General features: G+C 44.5%; 18 protein-coding genes across 18 annotated transcripts; 12 read left to right on the top strand and 6 right to left on the bottom strand. All coding sequences in view use genetic code 12, as the record gives it.

Annotated features, from left to right (window-relative positions):
- Window positions 1-1,544: 1,544 nt before the first annotated feature.
- PGUG_01805 (uncharacterized protein) lies at window positions 1,545-2,747 on the top strand (the record flags this gene model as incomplete). The annotated part of the gene is made up of 1 exon (XM_001486084.1): window positions 1,545-2,747. The coding sequence occupies one exon, from the start codon at window positions 1,545-1,547 to the stop codon at window positions 2,745-2,747; it is 1,203 nt and encodes a 400-aa protein (XP_001486134.2).
- Window positions 2,748-3,571: 824 nt separating this feature from the next.
- Window positions 3,572-4,510, top strand: PGUG_01806 (uncharacterized protein; the record flags this gene model as incomplete). The annotated part of the gene is made up of 1 exon (XM_001486085.1): window positions 3,572-4,510. One exon carries the CDS (start codon window positions 3,572-3,574, stop codon window positions 4,508-4,510), a length of 939 nt encoding a protein of 312 aa, XP_001486135.2.
- A 107-nt stretch (window positions 4,511-4,617) lies between these two features.
- On the top strand, window positions 4,618-7,500 carry MSH3 (mismatch repair protein; the record flags this gene model as incomplete). The annotated part of the gene is made up of 1 exon (XM_001486086.1): window positions 4,618-7,500. The coding sequence occupies one exon, from the start codon at window positions 4,618-4,620 to the stop codon at window positions 7,498-7,500; it is 2,883 nt and encodes a 960-aa protein (XP_001486136.2).
- A 15-nt stretch (window positions 7,501-7,515) lies between these two features.
- Window positions 7,516-9,093, bottom strand: PGUG_01808 (uncharacterized protein; the record flags this gene model as incomplete). The annotated part of the gene is made up of 1 exon (XM_001486087.1): window positions 7,516-9,093. The coding sequence occupies one exon, from the start codon at window positions 9,091-9,093 to the stop codon at window positions 7,516-7,518; it is 1,578 nt and encodes a 525-aa protein (XP_001486137.2).
- A 363-nt stretch (window positions 9,094-9,456) lies between these two features.
- On the top strand, window positions 9,457-10,017 carry PGUG_01809 (uncharacterized protein; the record flags this gene model as incomplete). The annotated part of the gene is made up of 1 exon (XM_001486088.1): window positions 9,457-10,017. One exon carries the CDS (start codon window positions 9,457-9,459, stop codon window positions 10,015-10,017), a length of 561 nt encoding a protein of 186 aa, XP_001486138.2.
- Window positions 10,018-10,066: 49 nt separating this feature from the next.
- Window positions 10,067-10,495, bottom strand: PGUG_01810 (uncharacterized protein; the record flags this gene model as incomplete). Its single annotated transcript, XM_001486089.1, has 1 exon — window positions 10,067-10,495. One exon carries the CDS (start codon window positions 10,493-10,495, stop codon window positions 10,067-10,069), a length of 429 nt encoding a protein of 142 aa, XP_001486139.1.
- Window positions 10,496-10,623: 128 nt separating this feature from the next.
- Window positions 10,624-12,102, top strand: PGUG_01811 (uncharacterized protein; the record flags this gene model as incomplete). The annotated part of the gene is made up of 1 exon (XM_001486090.1): window positions 10,624-12,102. The coding sequence occupies one exon, from the start codon at window positions 10,624-10,626 to the stop codon at window positions 12,100-12,102; it is 1,479 nt and encodes a 492-aa protein (XP_001486140.2).
- A 714-nt stretch (window positions 12,103-12,816) lies between these two features.
- GCN4 (amino acid starvation-responsive transcription factor) lies at window positions 12,817-13,677 on the top strand (the record flags this gene model as incomplete). The annotated part of the gene is made up of 1 exon (XM_001486091.1): window positions 12,817-13,677. The coding sequence occupies one exon, from the start codon at window positions 12,817-12,819 to the stop codon at window positions 13,675-13,677; it is 861 nt and encodes a 286-aa protein (XP_001486141.2).
- A 139-nt stretch (window positions 13,678-13,816) lies between these two features.
- On the bottom strand, window positions 13,817-14,479 carry PGUG_01813 (uncharacterized protein; the record flags this gene model as incomplete). Its single annotated transcript, XM_001486092.1, has 1 exon — window positions 13,817-14,479. One exon carries the CDS (start codon window positions 14,477-14,479, stop codon window positions 13,817-13,819), a length of 663 nt encoding a protein of 220 aa, XP_001486142.2.
- A 332-nt stretch (window positions 14,480-14,811) lies between these two features.
- On the top strand, window positions 14,812-15,786 carry CCC1 (Ccc1p; the record flags this gene model as incomplete). Its single annotated transcript, XM_001486093.1, has 1 exon — window positions 14,812-15,786. One exon carries the CDS (start codon window positions 14,812-14,814, stop codon window positions 15,784-15,786), a length of 975 nt encoding a protein of 324 aa, XP_001486143.2.
- Window positions 15,787-15,979: 193 nt separating this feature from the next.
- PGUG_01815 (prohibitin subunit) lies at window positions 15,980-16,816 on the top strand (the record flags this gene model as incomplete). The annotated part of the gene is made up of 1 exon (XM_001486094.1): window positions 15,980-16,816. One exon carries the CDS (start codon window positions 15,980-15,982, stop codon window positions 16,814-16,816), a length of 837 nt encoding a protein of 278 aa, XP_001486144.2.
- Window positions 16,817-16,834: 18 nt separating this feature from the next.
- On the bottom strand, window positions 16,835-18,250 carry PGUG_01816 (aminopeptidase; the record flags this gene model as incomplete). Its single annotated transcript, XM_001486095.1, has 1 exon — window positions 16,835-18,250. The coding sequence occupies one exon, from the start codon at window positions 18,248-18,250 to the stop codon at window positions 16,835-16,837; it is 1,416 nt and encodes a 471-aa protein (XP_001486145.2).
- Window positions 18,251-18,307: 57 nt separating this feature from the next.
- ULP1 (Ulp1p) lies at window positions 18,308-19,099 on the top strand (the record flags this gene model as incomplete). Its single annotated transcript, XM_001486096.1, has 1 exon — window positions 18,308-19,099. One exon carries the CDS (start codon window positions 18,308-18,310, stop codon window positions 19,097-19,099), a length of 792 nt encoding a protein of 263 aa, XP_001486146.2.
- Window positions 19,096-20,442, bottom strand: PGUG_01818 (uncharacterized protein; the record flags this gene model as incomplete). Its single annotated transcript, XM_001486097.1, has 1 exon — window positions 19,096-20,442. The coding sequence occupies one exon, from the start codon at window positions 20,440-20,442 to the stop codon at window positions 19,096-19,098; it is 1,347 nt and encodes a 448-aa protein (XP_001486147.2).
- A 104-nt stretch (window positions 20,443-20,546) lies between these two features.
- Window positions 20,547-21,014, bottom strand: PGUG_01819 (uncharacterized protein; the record flags this gene model as incomplete). The annotated part of the gene is made up of 1 exon (XM_001486098.1): window positions 20,547-21,014. One exon carries the CDS (start codon window positions 21,012-21,014, stop codon window positions 20,547-20,549), a length of 468 nt encoding a protein of 155 aa, XP_001486148.2.
- A 385-nt stretch (window positions 21,015-21,399) lies between these two features.
- On the top strand, window positions 21,400-22,203 carry PRE9 (proteasome core particle subunit alpha 3; the record flags this gene model as incomplete). The annotated part of the gene is made up of 1 exon (XM_001486099.1): window positions 21,400-22,203. The coding sequence occupies one exon, from the start codon at window positions 21,400-21,402 to the stop codon at window positions 22,201-22,203; it is 804 nt and encodes a 267-aa protein (XP_001486149.2).
- A 187-nt stretch (window positions 22,204-22,390) lies between these two features.
- On the top strand, window positions 22,391-24,175 carry PGUG_01821 (uncharacterized protein; the record flags this gene model as incomplete). The annotated part of the gene is made up of 1 exon (XM_001486100.1): window positions 22,391-24,175. The coding sequence occupies one exon, from the start codon at window positions 22,391-22,393 to the stop codon at window positions 24,173-24,175; it is 1,785 nt and encodes a 594-aa protein (XP_001486150.2).
- A 528-nt stretch (window positions 24,176-24,703) lies between these two features.
- TRY4 (Try4p) lies at window positions 24,704-25,525 on the top strand (the record flags this gene model as incomplete). The annotated part of the gene is made up of 1 exon (XM_001486101.1): window positions 24,704-25,525. The coding sequence occupies one exon, from the start codon at window positions 24,704-24,706 to the stop codon at window positions 25,523-25,525; it is 822 nt and encodes a 273-aa protein (XP_001486151.2).
- Window positions 25,526-25,606: the final 81 nt, after the last annotated feature.

Genomic DNA, 25,606 nt, shown 5'->3' on the forward strand with positions numbered 1-25,606 from the left:
GATGTAAAAGTTGCGCAACAATGCACGTCATGTCAACAAAAGGGGTTCCTATCCCCATACATTAATTATGACAGTTGCTGGCACATTGACGGCATCGCTGGCTCAATGCATGTTTGTGCATATATGCTGGCTGCGAATCGGCACAATGCTGGTCGGACTGCATACAATCCGATGGCTGGTAGCTGCCATCACACCAACCAGCCGCGTATTTACCTCCAGACACCATCTCATCCAAATCAATTCCGATCTTTGTTCTGGAGATGTTATGAGCCCCTTCATGCTTTGGATAAGATCGTACCGCAATGCACAAAGCGGCCGTACTTAAATTTTTCCTAACCTTGTCCCAATTTGGCAATATACTGTATATAACCAGTACCTCATGCAACCTCGCAAAATTAAACTAACGGCCAAATTAGGTTATGCCGGTGCGAAGTAGACACCTCTACTGAGAACACTAAGCCACTCTGCTACTCGAAAATTTTCTAGTAAAGTTGACAATATCATAACTTTTATGTGTGACACATCCTTGGCAAAGTTAAACTTTTGTCAAACATATTTATGAAAAATACTGTTTAGCTGCATGAAGGAATGCAGGGCTCTAGTCGCTTTCTTGAGGCGGGCTAACTAGCATGAGGAGCACAAAGTAAGCGAAATTGAAAGATTGTTTGATTTTGGTTCCCTATGACGTATGCGTCGATCACGCGCAGCATGGTGCATGATACTTGCAGCCCCACCTGCGTGGGGGACCGGCAATAGATACTAGAGAAGTGAACGTTTTCCCCACAAGAACAAAATCAACCAGTTTGAGATACTGAGCCGTATATTAAAAGCAACAACTTACTGTCGTAGCATATTTTTTGGCACGGAAACACCTACACCATGACCCTAGTATATGGCCGGTTGTGAGCCCGGACCCCCAATCATGCATCTACGGCGAGATCGAGTGGTTTTGAGTGACAACTTCAATTCGTGCAGCACGGAATGCATATAGTCCGCCATTATGCATATCGGCCACTCTGGCTATGCCAGGGTCTAGCTTCTGTGGTTGCAAAATAGACCAAGTGGAGACGTGGCACCTCTTGCATGCTACATATAAATAGCCACCGTTGTCTGCCGTTAGCTGTTTACTTCTACTTCTTTCAGTGGTTTCGCAACGTTGCTGCCTTCGTATATATTATTTGCGGTGTGGTGTCAGGCGGCCACGACGGCGAGCGTAACTTATTTTGTTAGCTACTCGAACTAGTTTGCTGCCAACTCTGTGACGTAACTGACTCTCGTGTGTCATCCCTAACCAAGGGTACTTTTCGCAGCGACCGTTTTGCACGGGCTCACATTAGTTTTAAACTATTCTTCCTTGCGGCTTATGCCACCTCTTTGCGCGATATAAGTGATCTGCAGTATTCCCCGTTTCTGGCAGCACTTACACACAAAGTTTCGTCGTTGAGTATTTTCTCGTGATAACAAGTTTCATAGACGCTTGATAACGGTTTAATTTGTCAAATAACTCGCATAGTCAAATATGGAGATTCATACTTCCTGCTGCCATGTCCTCAAATCCTCATGAAACTTTTGTATTATCTTTCCATGAAAAAGTCAAAAATGAGCCAAACACAATGTCCGACAATATAGCCCCCGAGGCCAACGATGACCACACCTATCCATCTTCTGGAGATCCTCAGTTTCAACGCCCAGGTTTCCAGTCTGAGTTTAGTCCTCATTTTCATCTGTCACCGACATCTCCGAAACATTCGATCCCCTCGGATCCACCGCAGTTCGACAACTTTTCATTTCTGATTGACCAAAGACCTCCACATCCTCACCTGAGCCATGGTCAACCCATCCATACTTCCTTTCCTATCCAGGACCACTATTCTAGCCACATTCATGGTCCACCACTTCCGGCCGATCCTCAACATGACCCTAATTCTTCCAGGACTGGCTCTCATTCCTCTGCACCGTCTCTGCGCCAGCAGCACGTTCTACCAATGGTGCCCCCAAGACAGATGCTTGGTTATCCGCAGCATTTCTCCCTGACGAGTTCACTTCCTCATTCACAAGAAAGCCTTTTGCAAGCACCAATAATACCACCTCAAGTTTACATGCCTCAGCCCATACCCTCGGACGTGCATCCTCTAGGGGAACTTGGCCCAGATCACTTCTATGAATGCCCTTCGTCCGATATGTACCCGCCCCATGCCTACCCTGCAGAACTCACTCCCGTTGATCATAATAGAGGGGTTCCACTACTGGAAGATGACCACTTTCTGCCACCTAAATTCAATTTTGGCCGTGCTTTGCTGCTCGACAACGAATTCACCTCAACATACAGCTCTAATGATCCGTCACCATATGCCATGGCCTCCGATGACGCCGATTTCTCAGCTACCGCTCCTGTCCCATCCGAGAAAGAACCAGAACTGTCCAAGGTCTCCAACCAAACTTCTCCGCTGCCACTGGCTCTGCCACAACTGAATCTGCCAGTACTAACTGGACCTCTGGGAAGAAGAGCTCCAGAACGAAAAAAACGAAATTCGGTTCCTACCGGGGAAGCCGCGGCTCGAAGCCGATGTCCCATATGTAAAAAACAATTCAAGCGGCCTTCCTCGATGCAAACTCACATTTATTCACATACTGGGCAAAAATGCTTTAAATGTCCATGGGAAGGTTGTGGACGAGAATTCAACGTCAAGTCCAATATGACACGCCACTATAAACTCCATGAGAGGGACGAGAGACGAAGCACTTGATCATGTGCTGGTTTACAACCATACTAAAAGATGTACATTGTCCCATTCACCTTGTCACACCAGTGGTCTGCTTCGAGGTACTGCACACAATTCAAATCGCAGCGAACAGTTGTATCGGCAATGGGTCCTCATTTCCACCTGCTTATACATACATTACATAACCAACAACCAATCAATTTTCATCTAACGAACCGCTCACATACCTCTCATCAACACCATGGCTGCACATCCAGCCAAGTACCTCCGCCACGCACCCGTAAGCGCGCCACACGTCGACCCTCGTTTGAGATGGGGGGCCAAGTTGTTGGGAGCCACCATGTGGTTTTACATTTTCTACAGAGTCAAGGAAGACGGCCCAGTGATGTTTGGCCAGAAATTACCATTTGAGCACCACTAATGGTTGTGCCTTACTGTCGCCAGTATATAAGCTACCGCATTCGTATACATTAGTATACATTTGAGTACAATACTATAGTGTATTGTTGTCGGTACTATTGAGTAGAATTATTTAGTTAGTACAAGACATTGAAAGTTATTGTAGATTTAATCCATTCAAATCAGTGGTGAGGCGAACCCCACTTTGATTTTGCACTCAATATGCTAGTCTTTTACGTCTCTGCAACTATAATGCATCCACCGCTTACTTGCATATTCTTACGCATTAGTGCGCACAATCTCCTGCCGTTTGGCTGCCATAGGTAAACTTAACTATTCAGCCGCCAATTGTGCATAATTGTGCATCGTGGTATCTATAAAAGCAGACCCACCTGCTCAATATTTACTACCAACTTTAAATCTATTCCCAAATATCCGCTTTCGTTCCCATGCTCCCCCCAAGTGAACGTCTCCGCCTGGCAGTTAAGGACGGTAATGTGGCCGTGGTGACGCGCCTTCTTACCCGCTTTCCTCACCTATGGCTTAATGCAGACAGTGAAGGCAAAAGCAATCTCCATCATGCTCTGTATAATGGAAAGTATCTCGTTTGCTTCCATCTCATTTCTCACAAACCAGGCGATTTCTCCAATAACTCGATTGATCTACTCACATTCCAACTGGAATCAGTGCTACACATGCCTATTGCCCTACACCACTCGCAAACACTTCACTATCTACTCCAGGAGTTTCCAGGTAAATTGTGGCTCAACCATAAAGGAGGCCCTGATTTGCAAACTCCTCTTCATTACTGCTGCCGCTATGGGTTCGTATATGGAATGCAGCTCCTTCTAGAGTTTGGTGCTAGCTATTGGGATACAGATACCAACGGCAATACCTGCTTGCACCTCTGCTTTGCTCATGGTCAATTGCGGTGCATACAGATTCTAATGGAACATATAATGGGTCACAAGGGCATTGAAGCGTTCGAAATGCTAGAGAATTCAAGAAACAAAAAAGGTTGGCTCGCAAGTGAGTTTGCTATTTCCACTGATTTCTCACACAGCTACTCCAAGATAAAAAGTATGGTGGCTTCGCGACTGGTTTCTATACCACAATACCCTGAAGCCTCGTTCCCTCTCAGCTCACCCATCGTATTGGACCTGTCGCCATTCATGAGCTCGGCTTCGAATTCCAAAACTAACTCAAACACCTCTTTACCGTCGACTGCAGTTCCACGCGGCCGACCTCACGCACAGTCGCTTTCCATCAATACCTCGCCCACGTCTCCTATCATACGCAAGGCAAGGTCTTCCTCAACAATACAACTGCTGCCCGACTGGAGTCCGACGGTGTCCTCTATTTCTTTCCGAAGAGCACGGCCACAATAACCACACACATTAGTCGGACTGCCTTATCTATGGGTGTCGCGGATGCATTTGATCTCACTCTGACACTGAAAATCATTAGCAGAGGTTCACTTGGTGGAGGCAATTAGATGAAGCGAGGCATTGACATCGTCCAAGCTCTCAAAAACTCAAAAAGATCAAAGTCGCTGGATGATAGCGTCGAAAGCAAACTCTCCAAAGCCAGCCCTGACCTATCTCAATATGCGGCAGTCCAAATCAGTAAAGAAGATGTCACGGTGAATCCTGAGGTAAAGAGCACGATAGACAATCATAAAAAAGAACCGCCATCTATTGCATCAAGCATCAAAAAGTCACCAAAGACGGTAATCGGCAAACACGCAAACTCAACCAAAAAACCAAAGAAGCGAACTCCGTTAGACCAGCAATTCATAGACTTGAAAAACGAGTACCCAGATTGTGTCCTTGCCATACAAGTAGGGTACAAGTACAAGTTTTTCGGTGTCGATGCTGTTCCAGTTTCTCGCATCTTGAACATCATGTTCATACCAGGAAATTTGACTGAGCGAGATGCCACCCACGATAAGTTTGCATACTGTTCTGTTCCCGATAACAGGCTCCATATACATCTCCAGAGGCTTCTTACAAATGGCTTGAAAGTTGCCGTTGTATCACAAACAGAGTCAGCCGTGTTGCGTGAAGCCGAATCTTCAAAAGGTCTCTTTTTGAGAGAAGTGACAGCAATATACACCAAAGCAACCTACATTGAAGAAGGATCTGGCGATTTCATCTCTTGCATTACATGGAACGGTACATCTGCTGGTGCAGTCACCGTACAGCCTTGCACTGGTGAAATAATTGTTGAAGATTTCAGTGAAAAAGAACCTGAAGCGTTATCCGAGCTCCAAACCTACCTCCACCACTTACGACCATCAGAGATTATTGTCACCGACAATGAAGCTACAAAGGAGAACGATAAATTATCGAGATTGTTGAAAAGTTTCGGTGGAGCTCGTATATCTTACAAGCCATTTGATGAAGTTTCACCAATTGAGGAGCTACTCCCAGCGAGTATTGCAAATTACTATGTGACCAACCACAGCACTACAACCACACAATGCATTTCTCAGCTCATCACCTACCTAAAGGACTTTAGTCTTGATCAAATATTCACTGTGCCAAGCAATGTCTCCAAGTTTTCCACTAAGATGTACATGAATTTGCCAGGAAACACACTAAAGGCTCTTGAAATATTCCAAAATTCTTCAGGGACCGAGAAGGGTACCCTTTTTTGGCATCTCGACCATACACATACAAAAATGGGGAGGCGAATGTTGCAGAAATGGGTTAGTAAACCACTAATAGACAATGCAAGCATTCAAGAGAGGTTGGATGCAATAGAATCACTTATGAATTACAATTACGCCGTGGAAGTCTTCGAAGGCATTATCAAAAAAATCGGCCGCGACGAGTCAGATTGGGAAAAGTCGATGATTAAGATTCATTACACGGCCAATGGCTCACAGAACCGTGTTACCCGTAAGGAAGTTGTTCAGCTTCTCCTTCAATTCCGATCTGTGATCGATACTGTTTACAAGTTCAAAAGCTCATTCAAAGATTCGAGTATATCAAAGTTGCTTCAAAGCATGTTTCTGGAATTAGCTGAACTAGCTTCGACTCCGATCGTTAATGACTTGCTATCCAGGGTAAAGATCGAAGCAGTTTATCGTGAAGAAGTTGAAGACCAAAAGAAGGAGTTTTTCGATTTGGATTCCCACCCACACGAGGGAATAAAGTCTGAGCTAAATGCTATTTCCGAACTCGAGCAAGCATTACAAGACGAATTAGTGGAAATCAAAAAAATAATCAAAAAGCCAGTCGACTATATGACCGTCTCTCGTGAGCCCTATCTTATTGCGCTAAGAGGTGATTCGGGCCCTCAGGACTGGCTTAAAATCAGTGCTACAAAAACCGTAACTCGATATCGTCCACCCAAGGTATCTAAATTGTACAAAGAATTGCTTTATCACCAGGAAAAGTTGATCCAACAGTGTGATGAAGCGTTTGCTACCTTCTTGAAAGATATTGACTCCCACTACACTTACTTCAGTCGTCTTATCAAGATTGTCGCAGAAATAGACTGCTTATTATCTTTGAAGGCTACTAGCTCAAGCAACTCTGGATATTCCAAGCCAATTTTGTCTGACAAGCAGATGATTAAAGCAAAAAGAAGCAGGAATCCTGTCATCGAGAATCTCACATCCACGCTGCAATACGTTGCCAATGATATCGAAATCTCATACGATGAAAATAGGGTCTTGATTATAACGGGCCCGAATATGGGCGGAAAGTCATCATATGTCAAGCAGGTTGCCTTGATTGCGTTGATGACGCAAATAGGCTGCTATTTACCATGTGAATCTGCCATTGTCGGCATTTTTGATACTATTCTCGTTCGTATGGGAGCAGAAGATAATATCCTCAAGGGCGAGTCTACCTTTATGGTGGAAATGCTGGAATGCAGCACCATCATCAAGAGCCTTACAAATAAGTCTTTGGTGATTCTCGACGAAATTGGCCGAGGTACTGGTACAGAAGATGGTATTGCAATTGCATACTCCATCATCAGCTACTTAATCGAGGAACCTCGTCTTCCACTCACCCTTTTCATAACACATTATCCTTCATTGAAAGTGTTGGAAGACACACATCCAAAAAATGTTGCAAATTACCACATGGGTTTTATGGAAGTGGCTAAAGCTGATCAAGAGTGGCCGGATGTGACCTTCTTGTATACTTTAAAGCGTGGAGTGGTTAGCAATCTGTACGGTTTGAATGTTGCAAGGCTAGCTGGTATTCCCTCTGAGATTATCACAAAGGCATTCAAAGTTGCGGAAGCTTTAAAACAAGACATAGAAGATTCGGAACTTTCTTCTATGGGACAAATCTTGAAAAGTGAGCAAAGTAGTGCCAGCAAGTTGGTAGAGATCGACAGAATCGTCTCTTATATATAGCGTCAGAGTCATATATTAGTCGGTTGAATTGAAAAAAAAGTTTATACATGTGCGATTGAATTCTGGAGGATTGTCCAAATAGATGTGATGTCCCGCTTCTTTTACCGTATGATGAAAAGCTAAACCTTTATCCATTTTCTCAAACTTTTCACAAATATAACGACCTCCTTTAGAATTCATCCAATCTTTATCGCCATAAAGCCACAAGGTCTTGACTTTTGACTCTACTAGATGTTCCACGAGACCTCGGTCACAAAGGGGAAGTCTGGCCAATACTTCATGGTTGACCAATTTGGTGATGGCAAGCTCACCAGAACCCTGATATTGATTGAATATGCTGTACGAGTAACGATGAAGGGTCAAAATAAGGTCTACGTTGACACCTTGTTCACCGCCGTCGTTTGATTTTAAGTTGCGAAATCGCTGAAATGACCAGAAGGAAAGAAGTTTGGAGTAGAATGGCCCGAAAGTTTGCAAAAGCTGGAAGGGAGATTTGTTCCATTCCCAAAGTTTTCGCAATACAATGCTTCCTGGAATTCGAGGTCGTCCTAGGTGTTCCCATAATTTCTCCAAATCTTCGTTTGCCTGTACTTCAACCAGGTTATCTCTCTGAGAAGTGACAAGCTCCTTTAAGGGATCACCGCCCTTTTGGTGATGATTATACTGATATTTTTTATCATTGATCAATGAGACATAGCTCGATTCCGTGCCCATTGGACTGGCCACAATGAACTCTGAAACGAGTTTTGATCCATCCTCTTGGTTATTATACTTCATCAAGTAGCAAGAAGACAAGTAGGCACCCATAGAATGTCCAATAAGCTTGAATGCAGATATGTTTCTTTTGAGCCTCCAAGCCTCGATTTTATCGATAAACCAATTTTCAACTTGCAAGATCTGAGAAATTTGTTCCTCCAATGAGGGAAGCGATGCTAACAACTCTCGAGGGAAAGGAGGACGTGAGGAATTGCCGAATCCTGGCAAATCGATGACATGAAGGCGAACACCAGGCTGCGCCTTGAGTATGTCTTCAACGTTTTTCACAAAGTATCCCAGTGCCGCCATGTATCCATGGATTATAACGATATCGGATTTTTCAGCGTCTGGCTCCACATTGTTCTCTAGGTACACCTCATGAATAAATAAGTCTGGGGCGATCTCAACATCGATCATTTGGCACGCGAGTGGAAACGTGCTCATCTCAACTATCGTAGTGGAATCGCTTACAGGTTCCATTATATGTACCTCCTCCGAGAGAATTGAACGGTACAAGTCGTACTCGATCTTCCGGTTCCTTAACTTGGCTTCAAGATACTTGGCACCTTGTTTAGCACCAATATCAGCACTCATTAATTGTGTGGACGAGTTCCACCAATCTTTAATCGAAGCAGATAGAGCAATGGATGTTGGAGTTTTGATATCGCCCGAGGCCCCTGTTTGGTCAGCCAGCTTCTCAGGAGCCCCCATCGTCTTTATTGCATCTTGAATAAGTGTGGTCATTAACAAACCAGATCTGAAAAGGGCGATAAGAAGTGGGAGGTGTGCAGGTGTACTGATGCACAGATAAAGATGTGCGGCGGAACGAGGGACCATTGTAAATGGGCGATACTAGGTTCTGGGGGAATGAAAATGACTGAATGCTTCATGATTTGATAGGTATGAAAAGAGCTTCTTGAGAAAATTTCGTGCTTGGCGGTGAACCAATTTGTAACATTTTATGGGGAAAGAGAGGTGTTTCCTATTTAGGATGAATGTTGCAAATGTCTTACATTCAGTCGATCATCTAATGAGCCCTAATGGTGAGTTTCCAACACAAAACCATGTTTTGGCAAGTGTTTTTCATAAACACGTGAAAGCCAAATTAAAGTTTCCATCTGTAACCAAGATGCTCGGCTGTAATTCGGCAGTATACAGCATACCATTAATTCATTATAAAGACTCCACAACCCAGAGAAGATGCCAATGTCACAACAAAATAATCACACACCGACACGGTTGTACCCTCTTAGTCTTGGGCAAAATTCTAACCAACCAGCGCCCTACTCCATGCACACCATTGAGGATATAAGTCTGCCACGACCCCGTTTCTTGTATCCCGAAATAGACACGGTTCTTGAAACAGCCAATTTACTTGATTTGAGCGACACCGATACCGACAGCATTACTTCGTCACAGGAGATTCAGACTGTTAGAGTCAGGGGCGTATTGGGTACACTCCGTCACACATTTTGGGGAAAAGTTCGTTTCTTGCGTTTCAAAAACAACCTGAGAAACACAGTGAGACCCAATAGGGACCGCATTAGACGTGCTGACCCAAGACTAAAGAACCAGGAAAACGAGTTGCAGTCTCCGTTTGAAACCCCAATTTCGACTGGAACTGTATCTGAGAGTGAGTCTGCCATGTCTCTTCAGCGGTACGATACAGCACCGTCCAACTTTGCAGCGCAGATATACAACGACCCCGCACGCAACAACGGTACTGAAAACCTCGTCCGCATTAATGGCCAGCCCAACTAGCACGATAAGTCAGAGTATGTATCAAAATAAATCACCCTGTAGATTATGACTACTTCTTTCCCTTGGGTCTATCCAACTCAGTATAAGCAGGAGGTGCTGGTTCTTCTTGGTTTATTGCTCCATATGAAGTCGAAGGAGGTGCCAAAGGAGTCGGTTCTGTAGCAACAACAGGTCCATTATGGTGGTGATGGTGATGGTGACAGTTATTTTGTGGGGGTAACTGGTTTTCTAAATCTGGATTTCCACGGTAGATATAGTATACTTTAGATTCTTGGGTGATGGTGTATGGAGGATACTTGGCTATAATGTACCATGAGTGGATCAAACCGGGAAAGTAACCCAAAATAAATAATAGAATATTGATTAACGAATCCTGCGAACAAAATCCCCTTCTGATCCAGACAGGAAGTGGAGGGAAAAGAACCGATAATACGATAAGACAGAGATCTGTCATGCACTCGCAACAACAAAAACACATTGTAAATGTAAAAAACGTCGATTTATAGGTGTACTAATTTCCGCAAATTGCCCCCCTTTATATATGGTCATCACCGGCGGACCGGTAGTTAAGTTAAGTCAAGCCTCGGTCACGTGATACAGCTCGTGATGAGGCCGCACCTCAAGTTTGCCGCTTTCTCCAATCCTTGCAACATGTCTGCATCATTCAATGTTGTGTACGGCAACATAACCAAGCGAGTTGAAGCCCGCAAAAGCGATACTGTACACCAGCTTACCAACATATGCATGCAAAAGTACAAAATAGATTCAAACATGCGTGGAGAACTTCACTACAATGGCAAACGACTCGACAGTCTGCTTCCAATTCGTCTAGCCAATTTGGCCAATAATTCGAGATTGACGTTACTGGTGCAAAGTGTGGGGGATTCCAAGGATAAAAATGTAAATGTGAAGCTTATGGTTGTATTTCCAGACAATAAAACTCATACGTTCATACTGACGGTACCGGCAAACATCATGCTAGTAAAGCTAGTTGAAAGCATGGAAAAATCGAACAATGTTGATCTCATGGAGGTTCCTGGCTACTATATGAAACTTTCTGTTGTCAACACACAGTTGAGTAGCTTGGATGAGAGGTTTACTACGGTTCGTCTCAACTCGATTATTGGTTTGGATGTTTCCAGCTTGGTGATACGTTTGAGTTACTCAAGGGTGGATAACCATGAAACAGTCTTGAAGCAGAAGGAGATTGTCAAGAAGCAACTTGAAGAGCAACAAAAGTGGAACGAACGTCGTGAGTTGGAAAGAGTGGAGAGGGAGAGACAAAGTGCACAAGAAAGAGAGCTTTCAGAAACAAGACAAGAACCAGTAGATGAAGCTAACTCCAACGAAAATGAAACTATTTCCAAACAAGCGCCACTGAACCGGTTCGTTGATCAACCACCCCAACCAAGCATTTCCAGCGTTTCGAGTCGAGTAGACCATACGACCCATGTCGAGCCAAATCCAGTGGCGCAGCCTACATCCCAAAATAACCTGCAAAAACCAGAAAGCGCCGAGTATTTCATACCCTCGGATAAACGCTACATTTATGAAAATTCTGACGATGACTACGACATGACGGTGACCCAAGCACAAAAGTACCACAAGCTAATTCAGGATTCCGCAGCTAGAAAGGCTCCCAAACAAGCTCGCAAACCACAATCGTACTCTGTTCGTATCAAGTTTCCCGACAGATCATTGCTTCAATTGGCATTTGCAGCCGATTCTAAGTTTGGACAAATTCTCAAGGAACTCGACCACTACATCTTGCCAGCATACAAAGAAAATTACCACCTTAAGGTGGCCTACCCTCCTTTCAAAAAGCTCGAATTTTCATTTCTGGCCAACAACACTAGGTTAGACGAACATGGAGAGTTTGGGAGTAACGAAAATATTGTTCTACTTTGGGAAGTTACCGACGGTGATGCATCTGGTCCCTTTATCGACACCAAATTGGTCAATGCGAAAGAAACTACAGAATTGCCTGAAATCCAATTAGAATCGAACCGGGGGCAGCTTCCAGATGATACTCAAAAACCACAGGGTAAGAAGTCAACATGGTTGCAAAAGACGTTCAAGAAGTAATCGGGCCGTGCGGCTGACAAAAAAAACTCCGGTTGCGGCTTGGTTATCTTTCCGGTAACGGCATGCACAAATTGCGCAAATACGCATGGGCTCCAGCCCTAAGTGCAACGCATTTGCAATCAATTTCAAGCTTTGGAAACTGTAGTTATCTCTAAACCCCTCTATCACTCCAACGAACACATGCTGTGAGGCTGAATACGAAATCAACCCTATCTATGACTCACGTCGCGAATTATTAATATACCATATTTTACGCAGGCAATGTACGTGTGCGGCTGGCATCGGTAAATCTCAGTCCTGCCCGATTAGGTTTGTGCGCATTTTAGTGAGGGGGAGGCAGGAGCGAAAAAATTTTCACGATACATAAAAGGAGATCGTTCGCACTTGTCTCTCATCTTTATCAACAACAACAGCTGTTTCAGATTTTATTTTATTTTTTACTTGATTGCCCAAATATAGACGAAAGAGTAAAAATGTGTGCTTAAATTTGTAATCGAAAGGTTTACGAAGGAAAAAGTTATTAAAGTTGTATTTCTCCAAAGAAATTAGAACATTTAATTACATCCCCGTGTTGTTGTTAATAAATTATTTGAAAATGTTGATATGAAAGAAAACGGCTAAGTCCGCAATGGCGTCCCTATTAGAGAAACTAAGAAAGTTTTGAATTTTACCACTACTACTGAAACTATTATTACATTGTCACCTGTTTTTACAATGTCTGCTGCTAACCCTATGATTTTAACCGGAGATTCATTCGAATCTGCCGATGTTTTCAATTCTGCGTCTGCTACTTCTGATCGTACTTTGGGCAGCCAAATGCTTGCCATGAAAGCGTCAGAAAATAGCGAAGAGTTAAACTCCCACCTCCCTCCTGTAATCGAAGCCATGGGAGGCATTGGTGGTGATTTTGACGCTTCACCACTTCACGTCCAGTCCTCGGTATTAGACTCCGTGTTTAGTACCACCTTAGAGGGCAATGACGTCCAAGATCACACTCCTATGTTTGATGAGCTTGACCTCATTATGGACGGTGCTAAGGTGAACCTGCTGGATGATTGGGTTGCCTTGTTTGGTGATGAATCCGAAGAGACTTCGGTTCCTGAACTGAGCTTGGTAACTCATGAAGACATCAATCTTTCTGAGCTAAAAGATTTTGCGCAGCCAAGCCGCAAGAGAATGTTCTCAGAGGTTGAATCGTCTACTGTATCTTCTATGAATGTGCAGGACCAGCTATTCACCCCAAAGACATCGTCCTCATTGCCAACACCCGTTTTGGACAATGAAACTTTGAAACCCTCGAGGTCATCGACTAAGGTTGATCACTTGGGATGTGTTACGTACTCCAAGAAGCAAAGATCCCAGCCTTTACCTCCAGTTGCTACTGAATCCACAGACCCTATTCTGTTGAAGAGAGCCAAGAACACTGAAGCCGCTCGTCGGTCTCGTGCTCGTAAAATGGAACGTATGTCTCAGTTGGAAGACAAGGTGGAGAAGTTGATGGGAGAAAAGTCAGATTTAGAGCTGGAAGTCAATCGCTTAAGAGAAATACTAAGAGCGAAAAACATCAGTTTCTAAACAAAAAATGAAAAAAAAAAATATGATTTAGCTTAAATGTAATAGTACGAACACATTGAAAGTTGTAGAGCTGCAAGATAAAAGGTACTGCTTCGTGTTATCTATTTCACTATTCATTATCGTCTGCGTCTCGTCATTATCATTTCTTGGCGTAGGTCAATACAGCCTCTGGACCAAGTTTCAGAATATCTTCTTTGGTAGTGCCCTGTAAGCATTTTGTTGAAAGCTCTTCTGACTCAAACTCAATGAAGGACAAGTTAAGAGCTTTGACAAACCTTGTGTTGATAAAGCCAGGAAAAGATCCGAAAAATGCTTGAAGTACATCGTTCAGGTCGACTGTAGTGTTCTGGAGCAAAAGCACATTATTTGGTGGAAGCAGCTTCCAATCTTCTATCTTTATCTTCTTCTTGATCGGTTCTGGAGCAGCAGCAAAATCTGGCTCATCATTTTGAACTTTTCGTTTATTTGCCAGTGTCAGTTCCCTCTTAGCCTTCTCATTCTTACGTTTTTCTACAGTTTCGGTATCTTTCTTGACAGCAATAAAATACTGGTCTGAGTTTTTTTTGGCATAGGATATCTCAATTGGTTTCTGGAAGAGCTCGTACAGTTGTAGTTTCTCCATAGCTGCTGCTGATTGCAGTTTATTGGCAAAGGTGACGAATGCTTGTCCTTTCATTTTGATATTTTTATTGGCGGTGATTTGAAGCACCTCACCAAACTTGGCGAAGATGCTCTCAAGCAGTCGTCGAAGCGTGTTGACCGATACTTTTTCGTTCAAATTGCGTATGTAGAGCGTTTCCATGGGGAGAGTAATGGAGAAGAGAAATGCACCGATGATTTACGATGGCATGTCTGCAGGAAACAAGAAGGTTTACCTGCCGGAAAGAAAACGGTTCCAAGCCTGTATACTATACAAGAAATCACATGACTTACATATTGAATCCACTTCTCAATCAAGTGTATTTAGTCCCCATATCCAATGTTCCGTCTCCGCGTCATCTCTCCATTGACGGCTGTGGCTCTTTCTTATTGTCTTTTGGCGCTCTGCTCCCCGCTCTGCCCAGCCAAGCAGAGCCCGCGCATCTGTCAGCAGAGTGCGAGTCCGGCATACGCGCGCAGAGATAAACCTGGGCGATGCAGTCCACGCCGCTCGGTTTTTTGCATCAGGACCATCGCCAAACAATCAACTTTTCCATGTCTGTGGTGGCCATAAAGAACCAGGTAGCTAGCTACTTTCAAAAATCACGTCTGGATGACGAGTTGGAGCGCGTAAATGGACTTTTGGAGTCGGGCCAGTCTCCTTACGGATCAATAGAAGGCCAAGATCGGGCTTCAGCTAGAGCTAATGAAGAGAGAGCGATTGAAACAGCCAAAAGTAATGTGGAAAACAATGACTACGATTCAGAAGATGAAGGATTTTTCAACAAATTTGACCCACGGGTGATGTCAGATATTATAATTGGGTTATCGGACGGGTTGACAGTTCCGTTTGCATTGACAGCAGGATTGTCATCGCTTGGAGACACCAAGCTTGTTATCACTGGTGGATTGGCCGAGTTGGTGTCGGGAGCCATTTCTATGGGTCTTGGTGGATACTTGGCCGCGAGGTCCGAATCGGAATACTACCATGCGCAGGTCAAAAAAGAGAAACTTGGGTTTTTCAAGAAACCTGAGCTGATCAACCAGGAAGCGGCTGAAATCATGTTTGAGGTGGGTGCCTCGGAACAAACTATTGCATCATTTCTTAAGGACTTGGATTCCAAACCTAAGAATCTCATCGACTTTATCATCAGGTTCGGTAAAGGTTTGGATGAACCAGCCGATGGACGTGAGCTCACTTCGGCATTGACCATTGGTCTGGGTTACTTCTTGGGAGGTTTCGTTCCCCTTATTCCATATTTCTTCTGTTCGGTGGTACGTACAGGATTGCTTGTGTCGGTGATAGTTATGTTGATCACATTGTTCATTTTTGGTTACGTTAAAACGTCAATATCATTGGGTGATGACTGTGGTACCAGCAAGAAGGTGTTGGAAGGGTTTCAGATGGTAATTATAGGATCGGTAGCGGCAGGAGCCGCCTGGACCCTTGTCTATTTTATTGACAATTAGCATGTATAATATAGAGTTTAAGAGTTTGCACAAACTAATTAACCTTGGTCTAAAGAAACCGGTGCTTCTACAGCAAGTATCTACAGTAATTTCCCAATTTTATACTGCCCAGTCTCCACATCTTCCCGTTCCTGCTTCTAGTCTCCTGTGCACTCCTTCTCAATAAATCTCCTCGTTTCTTTGCCACTACACCATGTCCAAGTTTGCTGAAAGATTATCCCGAATTGCCATTCCTGTAGGTGTTGCCGTCACCCTCGGCCAGTCTGCCATCTATGATGTGGAGGGAGGAAAAAGAGCCGTGATTTTTGATCGTCTTAGTGGTGTTCAACAACAGGTGATTGGAGAGGGAACTCACTTTTTGATACCATGGCTCCAAAAAGCCATTGTTTACGATGTCAGAACGAAACCCAAGACCATTGCAACCACCACCGGATCAAAAGATCTTCAAAACGTTTCGTTGACGTTGCGTGTTTTGCACCGTCCCGAGGTGATGAACTTGCCCAAAATCTACCAATCGCTTGGTTTGGATTATGATGAAAGAGTGCTTCCAGCCATTGGAAATGAAATATTAAAGTCGATTGTAGCCCAGTTTGACGCTGCTGAGTTAATCACACAGCGTGAAGTGGTATCGGCCCGAATTCGTCAGGAGTTATCTCGCAGAGCAAACGAGTTCAACATTAGGCTTGAGGATGTTTCGATCACCCACATGACGTTCGGAAAGGAGTTTACCAAGGCGGTGGAGCAGAAGCAAATTGCTCAGCAGGACGCTGAAAGAGCCAAATACTTGGTGGAGAAGGCAGAACAAGAACGTAATGCCAATATCATTCGTGCTGAAGGTGAAGCCGAAAGTGCCGAGACGGTTTCCAAGGCATTGGCGAAGGCCGGAGATGGTCTCTTGATGATCAGACGTTTGGAGGCCTCCAAAGAGATCGCAGCCACGTTAGCCGGTCTGCCTAATGTGCTGTACTTGCCAGGAGGAGGCAAAGATGAAGACCAAAAGAACTCGTTGTTGTTGAATGTGGGTCGCTAAGTATGGTCCGTGTATATATTAACTATTACCTGTGAGGCGCTCTATGTCTTTGATCTCTTTAGCTGCGTTGGTCAATACTTGGTGACCATTGCTTGTAATCGCAACATTATCTTCCACACGAACCCCGATGCCATGGTACCATTTGGGCCATTGAGAACTCTCTGGTATATACAAGCCTGGTTCCACGGTTACAACGTTTCCAGGTACGAGTCCTTGATGGCGGGATATGGTTGGAACATCGTGTAGATCCAATCCCAAATGGTGGCCTATATAATGAGGGTAAAGTTTGTTTGCAATTTGGCTGTGGGAAACACCACTAAAGCCAGGAAGATTCTTCAATTCCTGACTCAAATGTTCCACTGACACATTATGAAGTTCCTGGAGAGAAATTCCAGGCGAACATTTTGCTATGACGGATTTGTTCACAGCTAGAACTGCACTGTAGATATCTTTCTGAGGTTGGGTGAATTTGCCCACAGGCCAGCCACGAGAAATGTCCGCACAGTATCCTCCGAGTTTCCCTCCAGCGTCAATGAACACTAGTTGGTCTTTTTTAAGAACATCGTCATTTCTAGTGTAATGGATGGTGAGCGCATTATTGCCCGAGGCCACCACCGGAATATAGGCATGTTTTTCACAGCCATGGCGAACAAACTGGTACTCCAAGAGTTTAGCAAGCTCGTTTTCTGTCTGGAGCTCGTTGGTCATAGCCATACACTTATCTATGGCAGAACTGGAGGCAGCACCTGCCTTGGCCATAACTGCGATTTCGCTCGCAGACTTGACGGCTCTCTGTCGAGCCACAAGATTTGTTAAGGATCTCACTGATTTCAGGTGCTGGTCTAGTATTCTCTGCATGGGGTACTTGGGCTGGGGAGCACTGAAGTACAGAGCAAACATGGACTTGGAACTTTTGTTGGGATCATCGTAATAAACGTAATCATTGCGTGCGATGAGCTTGGAAACGTACATTTCAAAATCGTCAATTGGGGCAGTTTCATCCGCATTGAACACCTCATACGCTCCAGCGGTACCACTACGTGCACCCTCCCAGAGCTCTTGTGCTGGAGCAGACTCGGGCACCAACATATGCAAAACCACATCATCGTCGTTGCCGTTATCGCGGACTTTTTCAATGATAGCCACAGAGTTTGGCTCGAGCCACCCTGTTAGATAGTACAAATCATTGTTTTGCTGAAAGTCGTAGAACACAGCACCGGAAGCATACTTGACGTTGTTCCCCACCAAAACTGCAATGGATTTTTTGGGAAGCTTACTGGCAAGCACCATCCGTCTTTGGTAATATTCCAATGCTGATATTCCTGGGGTGATTTCTCCTGCTCCTACGGAGTGTGAGCGTGTTTCGTGGGTAGGCTGACCGTACCGACATGCCCTTCGACCCGCCGATAGTGGCCGAATAAACTGTTTCCACATAAAACTTGAGAGTTCGCAGAGTGAAAATTTCCAAACTGGTGGTGATAACAAAAAAAAATGAAAACGACCGGGTTCGACTTTCTCGAGCAGTTACCCACAGTAGAAGATCCTCCACAACTGAGACAGACGAAAAAAGGCAAGAAGAAACAAAAAAAGGCCCACATTGGGTTCAAGTCAATTAGAGACGACATCGTTTCCCAAAGTGTGGGGTCGAAAATTCTTCACTATCACTCGATAGCTTTATTTAAAGACGACTTGGGACTCTTGCTTCCGGGGAATTGGCTCAATGACAACAATATAGCCTTCATTTTCGAGTGGCTCACCCATACCCATCTTGCTCCTCGAACGAGTTTGGTGTTTCCATCGATCGTTCAGCTTCTTGTTCACTTCCCACTGCTGGACGATTTATCATCGTTAATCCCCACAAAAGACACCGACTATGTTTTCTTGCCTCTCAATGATATCGAAGACTTCCAAGAAACCGACTTGGAAGCGGTCAATACGGGAGACCACTGGCTCTTGTGTGTATATTCGTATAGAAGCAGCCGGCTTTATGTCTACGATTCGGCCGACGATACCAATGATGAATTGTTGGAAGCGCTTGCCAAGCGCATCGAAATAGGAACCAAGACCCGTAAAGTGGAAATCACAAAGATGGTATGTGACCAACAGCCCAATGAAGACGATTGTGGGGTATATGTGTTGATGATCACTTGTGCGTTGATGAAAAAGATAACCGACCACATTGAAAACAACGAAACCCAGCTTTTGGACATTCTGAGTCTCAAGTTCGATGCCACTTCGGCTCGAATGTTCATGATGAATCTTGTTCGAACCCTCCAAAATTAAGTACGATGGATCTTTTCCAAAAGTGCTGCATTGACCACAGCAGACATCGCCTCACCTTCGAGGCTCTGGGCCAACCTGTCGACCTCTTGCTCCAACGGAACTTGGGTTTGCCTTGTATTATAGAAATAGTCACCCGATGTATTATAACCCACCCCAAAGTGAGCCAGTCCTAAGATGGTGAGCATCAGAAGCAAAAGCTTGGTTGTTCCAGCATTGTCTTCATGGCCCATGATAGCTAGCATTTTGGTCCTGGGTATTCTTTTGACGGTTTGGATAACTAGAATGAACACTTTGAAAGTAATTGAGTGCTGTAAACGTGTAAGAAATGAATCTGGAAGGGCAAATCCGCCATGCAATTCAATAGTGTGTTTGAACGACTCAGAACGAAGAAGCTTGTGTACCTCCGCAAACTGTGAGTCTTTGAGTAGCACAAGATATGTCATAATTTGGTTTGTGGAGCTGGTGTTGCTATAGAGATCGGCAAGTTTATCATCCAAATGTAAGGCAACCGAGAATGGTCTCATCATCGAAACGCTCAATCCATGAGCAAGAAGAAGTGGTTCTTTCAATGAGAAACCATCAAGTTCCATACAATTATAAGGATGGATTATGCTGGACGACTCTGACACCAGGGTGAATTCTTCAAGAAACTTTTCCACCATTCCCTGGCTGAAAGAAACTAAAGTTGACATCCACCGCAATAACCAATAGCACCGTATTTCCCGTTCAGCATCTTCCGTTAAAAGCAGACGTTTCTTGTTGTAAAAATAGTTAGCCCGCTTGAGATACGTCTCGAGATTCTTATGTGGAGAGATGGTTATAGGGACATCATTTGAAACTTCGTCCTCCACGTCTTCAAACCATACGTGCTTGTACACAGATATCACATACGAAAATAAAAGATATTGAAGATACTTGTGATTTGTGATCTGTTCTGTGGTTGTGGGATCAGTAGAAAACCCAGCAGAGGATCCGTAGCTTTGCAAAAGCGTAAGGGCTTGGCCGAAACGGTTCTGAATCGTGTAAATCGAGAGTAATTCCATTGTGCAATTATAGGTTTCTGAGGGCGATTGACTATTGAGAAGTACACCATAGAGTGAATCTGAGCGAGTTTCCGCTTTGGAAGCCGTATGATCGAGCCAATGTGTGGAATATTTGGTGGTGATTTGATTTTGTTTCAAGTAGTCCACCAACATATGAGCTTGTGGGTTCACCAGATGATAGTGATCCATGATATCTAGGGCTTGTGTGGCCAAGGAGATCCGTGCGGACTTGCAGGAGTCATCGCTACCTATCGTAGAAACGAATTGGTGGCACAATATGGGACAGGCTAGGAATGACATTGATTGTAAAAAATGAGAATTTCGCAGATAAATAACGTAAAGTGCCAAAATTGTGAATTATGCATTATCGTATCTTCGTAAATTATATAGAATGATGGTCCAGCCTATAGTATTATGGAACTCGTCAGATATCCCATACATACGAGAAACACAGTTCCCACTGCGCTCCAAGTAAAGGGAATCCAAGTACTCATGGTAAGTGAACCAGCATGATAAATAGCCTGTAGAAGCAATCCTATGACGGCTCCGCTAGCAAGGCCCTGCACCAAACCTATCACTAGGTATGTGACAAATATCAGCACGGCCCAAAAAACATTGAGCTTATAGGCGGAAATTTTGTGTCGATACAAGCTGAAATTTTGATTGAAGATTGCCATGGTTGCAGCTATCGCATGTATTCCTCCAAACAAAATCAAGAACCAGAACACGGTGAACTTCCATACATCATACAGGTAGTACAAGAACAGTCGTTGGTACTGAGCGGTTTGTGAGCCTAAGGGCCAATATAGTGATGGGAATTTAGGTGTTGTGTATCCCACAGGAGCATCGAGGGAACTAACGAATATTTTCATGGCAGAAAGCTGAACTTTTCAAGCTTTACTGAGACCAACGGGAGACAACAAAGACAATTGGTTGTTTCTAAAAATGTTGAAAAGTCTCAAAGACGATGTTCAATTCACTTCAGGTGAAAGCAGTTCAACCCAAATCAGACCAAAAGCTGTGAAAATAACAGACAGCACTCGCAGACCACTCCTAAACACAAAATACTTGTAAAAATGGAACAAACGACTTTTCCCGTGCTCCTTCTAGAATGAATATATTTCCAAACCTGCGGTTCAAAATCCAAACTTGCAACCGCACTTGGTCCTGGCGGTACGCGCACGCCTACTATAGGGAAGTCGCACCGAGTCGTCGCCACCACTGTCTTTACTACCGTTACCAAATAGCTGCCCAAGTATGTCTAGAAGGTACGACTCCAGAACGACCATCTTCTCACCCGAGGGAAGACTCTACCAGGTCGAATATGCTCAGGAAGCCATTTCCTTGGCGGGAACTGCCATTGGTATTTTGGCAAAAGACGGCGTTGTGTTAGCTTGTGAGAAGAAATTCACGTCCAAATTGTTAGATGACGATGGATCCGCAGAGAAATTGTACGCACTTAACGATAACATGATTGCTGCTGTCGCAGGAATGACCGCCGATGCTTCTATCTTGGTCAACCATGCGCGGTACGCTGCCCAGAAATACCTCAAGACCTACAATGAACAGATGCCATGTGAGATGTTGATCAAACGAGTATGTGACATCAAGCAGGGATACACTCAACATGGAGGATTGCGTCCGTTCGGTGTAAGTTTCCTTTACGCTGGTTATGATGACAAGTACCAATTCCAGCTCTTCACTTCCAACCCATCCGGTAACTATTCTGGATGGAGAGCCACCAGTATTGGAGCCAACAACTCTGCAGCGCAAACGTTGTTGAAGAAGGACTACAAGGACGATTTGTCGTTGGAAGAGGCATGTCAGCTAGCAGTGAAGGTGTTACTGAAGACCATGGATAGCCAGAACTTGAACGGTGAGAAGTTGGAATTTGCAACTTTGTCGTTGAATAAAGCTGAGAGTGCACCCGAGTCTACGGGAAATGAAGCTACTCGAGGACCTGCCACCGATGAAGTGACGCATAGAATCTGGAGAGAACAAGAAATCGACGAGCTCATCAAGAAGCTGGGGGTTTTAGACGAGAAGAAGGAGGAGGAGTAGAAGAGTGATCTGAGCATGAAATGACGGAGAAAGATACATACTGTAATGGTAGCATATTTGATAATTGTAGTGCGGCGACAAAGTTGCGAATTCGCAAATCTTGATTGCGAACTCTACTTCGCTCAGATTAACACAGGGATCATTATAGATTTGGACATCACATTCAACTCCATACACTTCACTTGTTATGTCGGACCCTTTATCGGCTCGAATTGCTGAACTCTTTAGCCAGTTGCATTCCTTGACAAATGAGTTTGTATCGGCCGATGTCGAATCGTCCCAATTGGATGCAACGTCTCGTTCAGTACTTCAAAAGCTATACAGCCTTCTAGGCATTGAGCTGGGAAGCGTTGCATTGTCAAATATCGACATTGCTAAACTATTGGAGATTTCTGATACTGTGGCTAATGAACAAGGATTCTTACAAAATGACACTGTCACGTCCCTCGTAAACTATTACCTGCTTCTTTTGGTTTACAGCCATTTATCTCGGACATTTATTTCACGGACACTAGATTCGCTGAATCAATTGAGTTATTGGGACGGACTCCATTATTCCACATCCAGTAAAATGTTGTATTTTTTGCAAACTTCTCCAGCACGACTCATGACTACTTGGTCGACTTTTGACCCCAAACCTTTGCGTGTGGAAACACAGGCTCGTTCTTCTGTGGAGGAAGACAATAGTGTTTACCATGCCTACGAAGAGATGAGAGATTTTGTTCTCAAAGCCGTTAACAGTATAAAAGCGGCAATCCACAAGGTATCGCCTTCTATGATGCTTGAGAAGCAACTGGGACCTATAAACATGATTTCAGCTGTCTACCACATTCCATACAGCGTAGCGGCTAAGGATGTTAGAAGGAACCGTCGTGATATTCGTCATCGTATGGATCGTTACGCACGAACCATAGGCGAGTTGTTGAATACAGTTCCACAAGAAAATCCCCAGTCAATCACAGAGATCAATATTGACAAGTTACTTGGAGCCGCCGAGTCGATATTGGATATCACCAAAAAAGACGAAAGTGCCTCAAAACGAATTAATAATGTACTTCGTCAATTGGTTGAATTCGAGAAAGAAAGCGACACCAAGAACACAGCACCTCCCGGATTCTACACTCGTTGGTGGCCCGGGTTGGCATTGGCTATCAACTTTGGACCAGCAGCTGCTTTCAAAGCGTACCATAACTGGCGGGACATCTTACAGTGGTTTCAGCTCAATTTTGTGGAAACAGTGGTTGGGTTCTGGAACAACTGGGTGATCAAACCTATTTCCAATATGATGAGTGTATTGCGCCATGATGACGGAAGCGACCTTAGTATCACCACAAAAGAGTCGTTACAATCTGACCTTGATCTGTTGGAAAGAATGGTGGTCGACTATGTGGTGGACTACGAAAAGAAAGACGGAGCTCAGGTTCAGCAAGAAATTCATCATGCCATCACCAATGGAAATCTCACCATGTTAATGCTGAGATACGAGCAAGATTTACGCAGTCCATTCAAAGCGGTGATCAAAGGATCGTTAGTACGGGCTCTCCTCATCCAGATCCAGAAAACCAAGGTTGATGGCGCCGTTGCTATTAGTGGCATTGACAAGCTTCTCAAATCGCAGCAATTGGTGTTCGGAGTGGTATCGATTTCTCCGTCGTTGGTGATCTTGTATCAAGCTTACCAAGCCTTGAGGAGAATGCGTAGCCGTCCAGTGAGACTTCATGGCAAGCAGGTGAACATACTCTGTCTCAAGCTGTTAAACAGTATCGAAAAATGGTTGCGATCCACCAAGGACTCCGAGCTCATCAACGGCCATGTCTTTCTCGAAGTAATTAGACTTCTTCTGTGGACAGACAATGTTATCCCTCACCAGCTACAAGAAGAGTGGAGAAGAGACCTACACGAACTCGCCCTGGGCGGGGGAAGAGATACTATGGACAGGGTATGGCGGATGTACGAGCCCTACTTTCGCTAGGTTTGGATGCAAAGCCGCAGTGGGCCAAAAATAAGCGGTTACCGCCGCACGGCAATTTTGCCGAGGAGGGGAACGCCTCAGCCTAGAACTTGAAGTTGGTCACCAATGTAGAATGCGGCATTGAAATAGCAAAGTAATCGAGCGCACTGAAAAGCCACCTTTAGTCTCAGTGCTCTACCCCTCATTACACCCACTGCACCGGCAACTAAGATGAGTGTCCGCTCCCCCGCAATTGTGTCCCCCACGCTTGCAGTTGCGACCGGGGTTAGACATTAGGCGGGTCCAACTATGAAGGCAGTCCCCACCCACCTTTGAAGAAATTTTAGCTTTATCAAAGGTACGGTCGCAATTGACAACGGATGACCAACCACAAAAATCCAGCCTTGAAATCCAGTTTTTGCGGGGAAGAAGGTGACACAAAGGTTCCGCGCATCGCAGAGGAGGGGAGCGGCGGCGGGGGAGGTCCGAATATAATATGGAACTTGGCCAATTGTCGTCCCCGCGAAATCCAAAAATTTCTTCCTATTGATGAACGAACCCCCTTCTATCGTCGACATAGCTGCCCATAGAGTCAGCCACTCATCGATACGGTCTCACAAAACAAGTGATCTTCCTATGCCCGAAAAGAGCCCCAGAACAGGGTTCCATCATATTCAGCCGCTTGTTCCAAGTGCAATTGGACCAGTTTCAGCGGTCGACGACAACAAATTTACACCCCGAGAGAACGTTTCTGGCAAGTCCTCAATAGTACGCAACAGATCTGCTTCAGAAACTGCCATTCGAGCCAAAAATGACTCCATTCTGGAAACCTCCACCGGCTCCGAGGCGCCTCCAACTCCAACTGTCGGGTCCATAAGCGACGAAGAAGAGTATCTGGCCAAATATGGCACGAAAACAGCGTCGGGAAACTCCCGGATCTATAATTGCAAACAGTGCAATCGAGCGTTTACTCGCGAAGAACATCTCACTCGTCATACACTTTCTACACATAACAAACTCAAACCATTTGTGTGCGGGATCTGCTCACGCCCGTTCTCTCGACGAGACTTGCTTCTTCGGCACGCCAAGAATCTCCATCAGGGATCGGAGTTGGCAGTGAATAGAATTCGCAAGCTGTACAAGCGGTCCAAGAGAGGTGAAGATAGTGACGAAGATGACGAAGATGACGAAGAAACCGAGGAAAATACTACCGCCACTGAAGACCAGTTCGAATACAAAAAGACCTCTGTGGAACCCGGTGAAGACGAAGGGCTGGCTTCTTTCGCATCACCGCTTCCAATCGATGCAAAACCTTATAATACCCCAGACAAGAAACGGATGAAGATGTCCGTGAATATGTTGGTAAGTTAATGATTCATGAGTAGACAAGTCAAATATCTATTGTAGACAAGTAAAAGTCTAAACAAGTCAAAATTAAAACAAGTCTGGAAA

Source organism: Meyerozyma guilliermondii, genomic scaffold (genome assembly GCF_000149425.1).
Source record: "Meyerozyma guilliermondii ATCC 6260 scaffold_2 genomic scaffold, whole genome shotgun sequence".
Taxonomy (NCBI): Eukaryota; Fungi; Ascomycota; class Pichiomycetes; order Serinales; family Debaryomycetaceae; genus Meyerozyma; species Meyerozyma guilliermondii.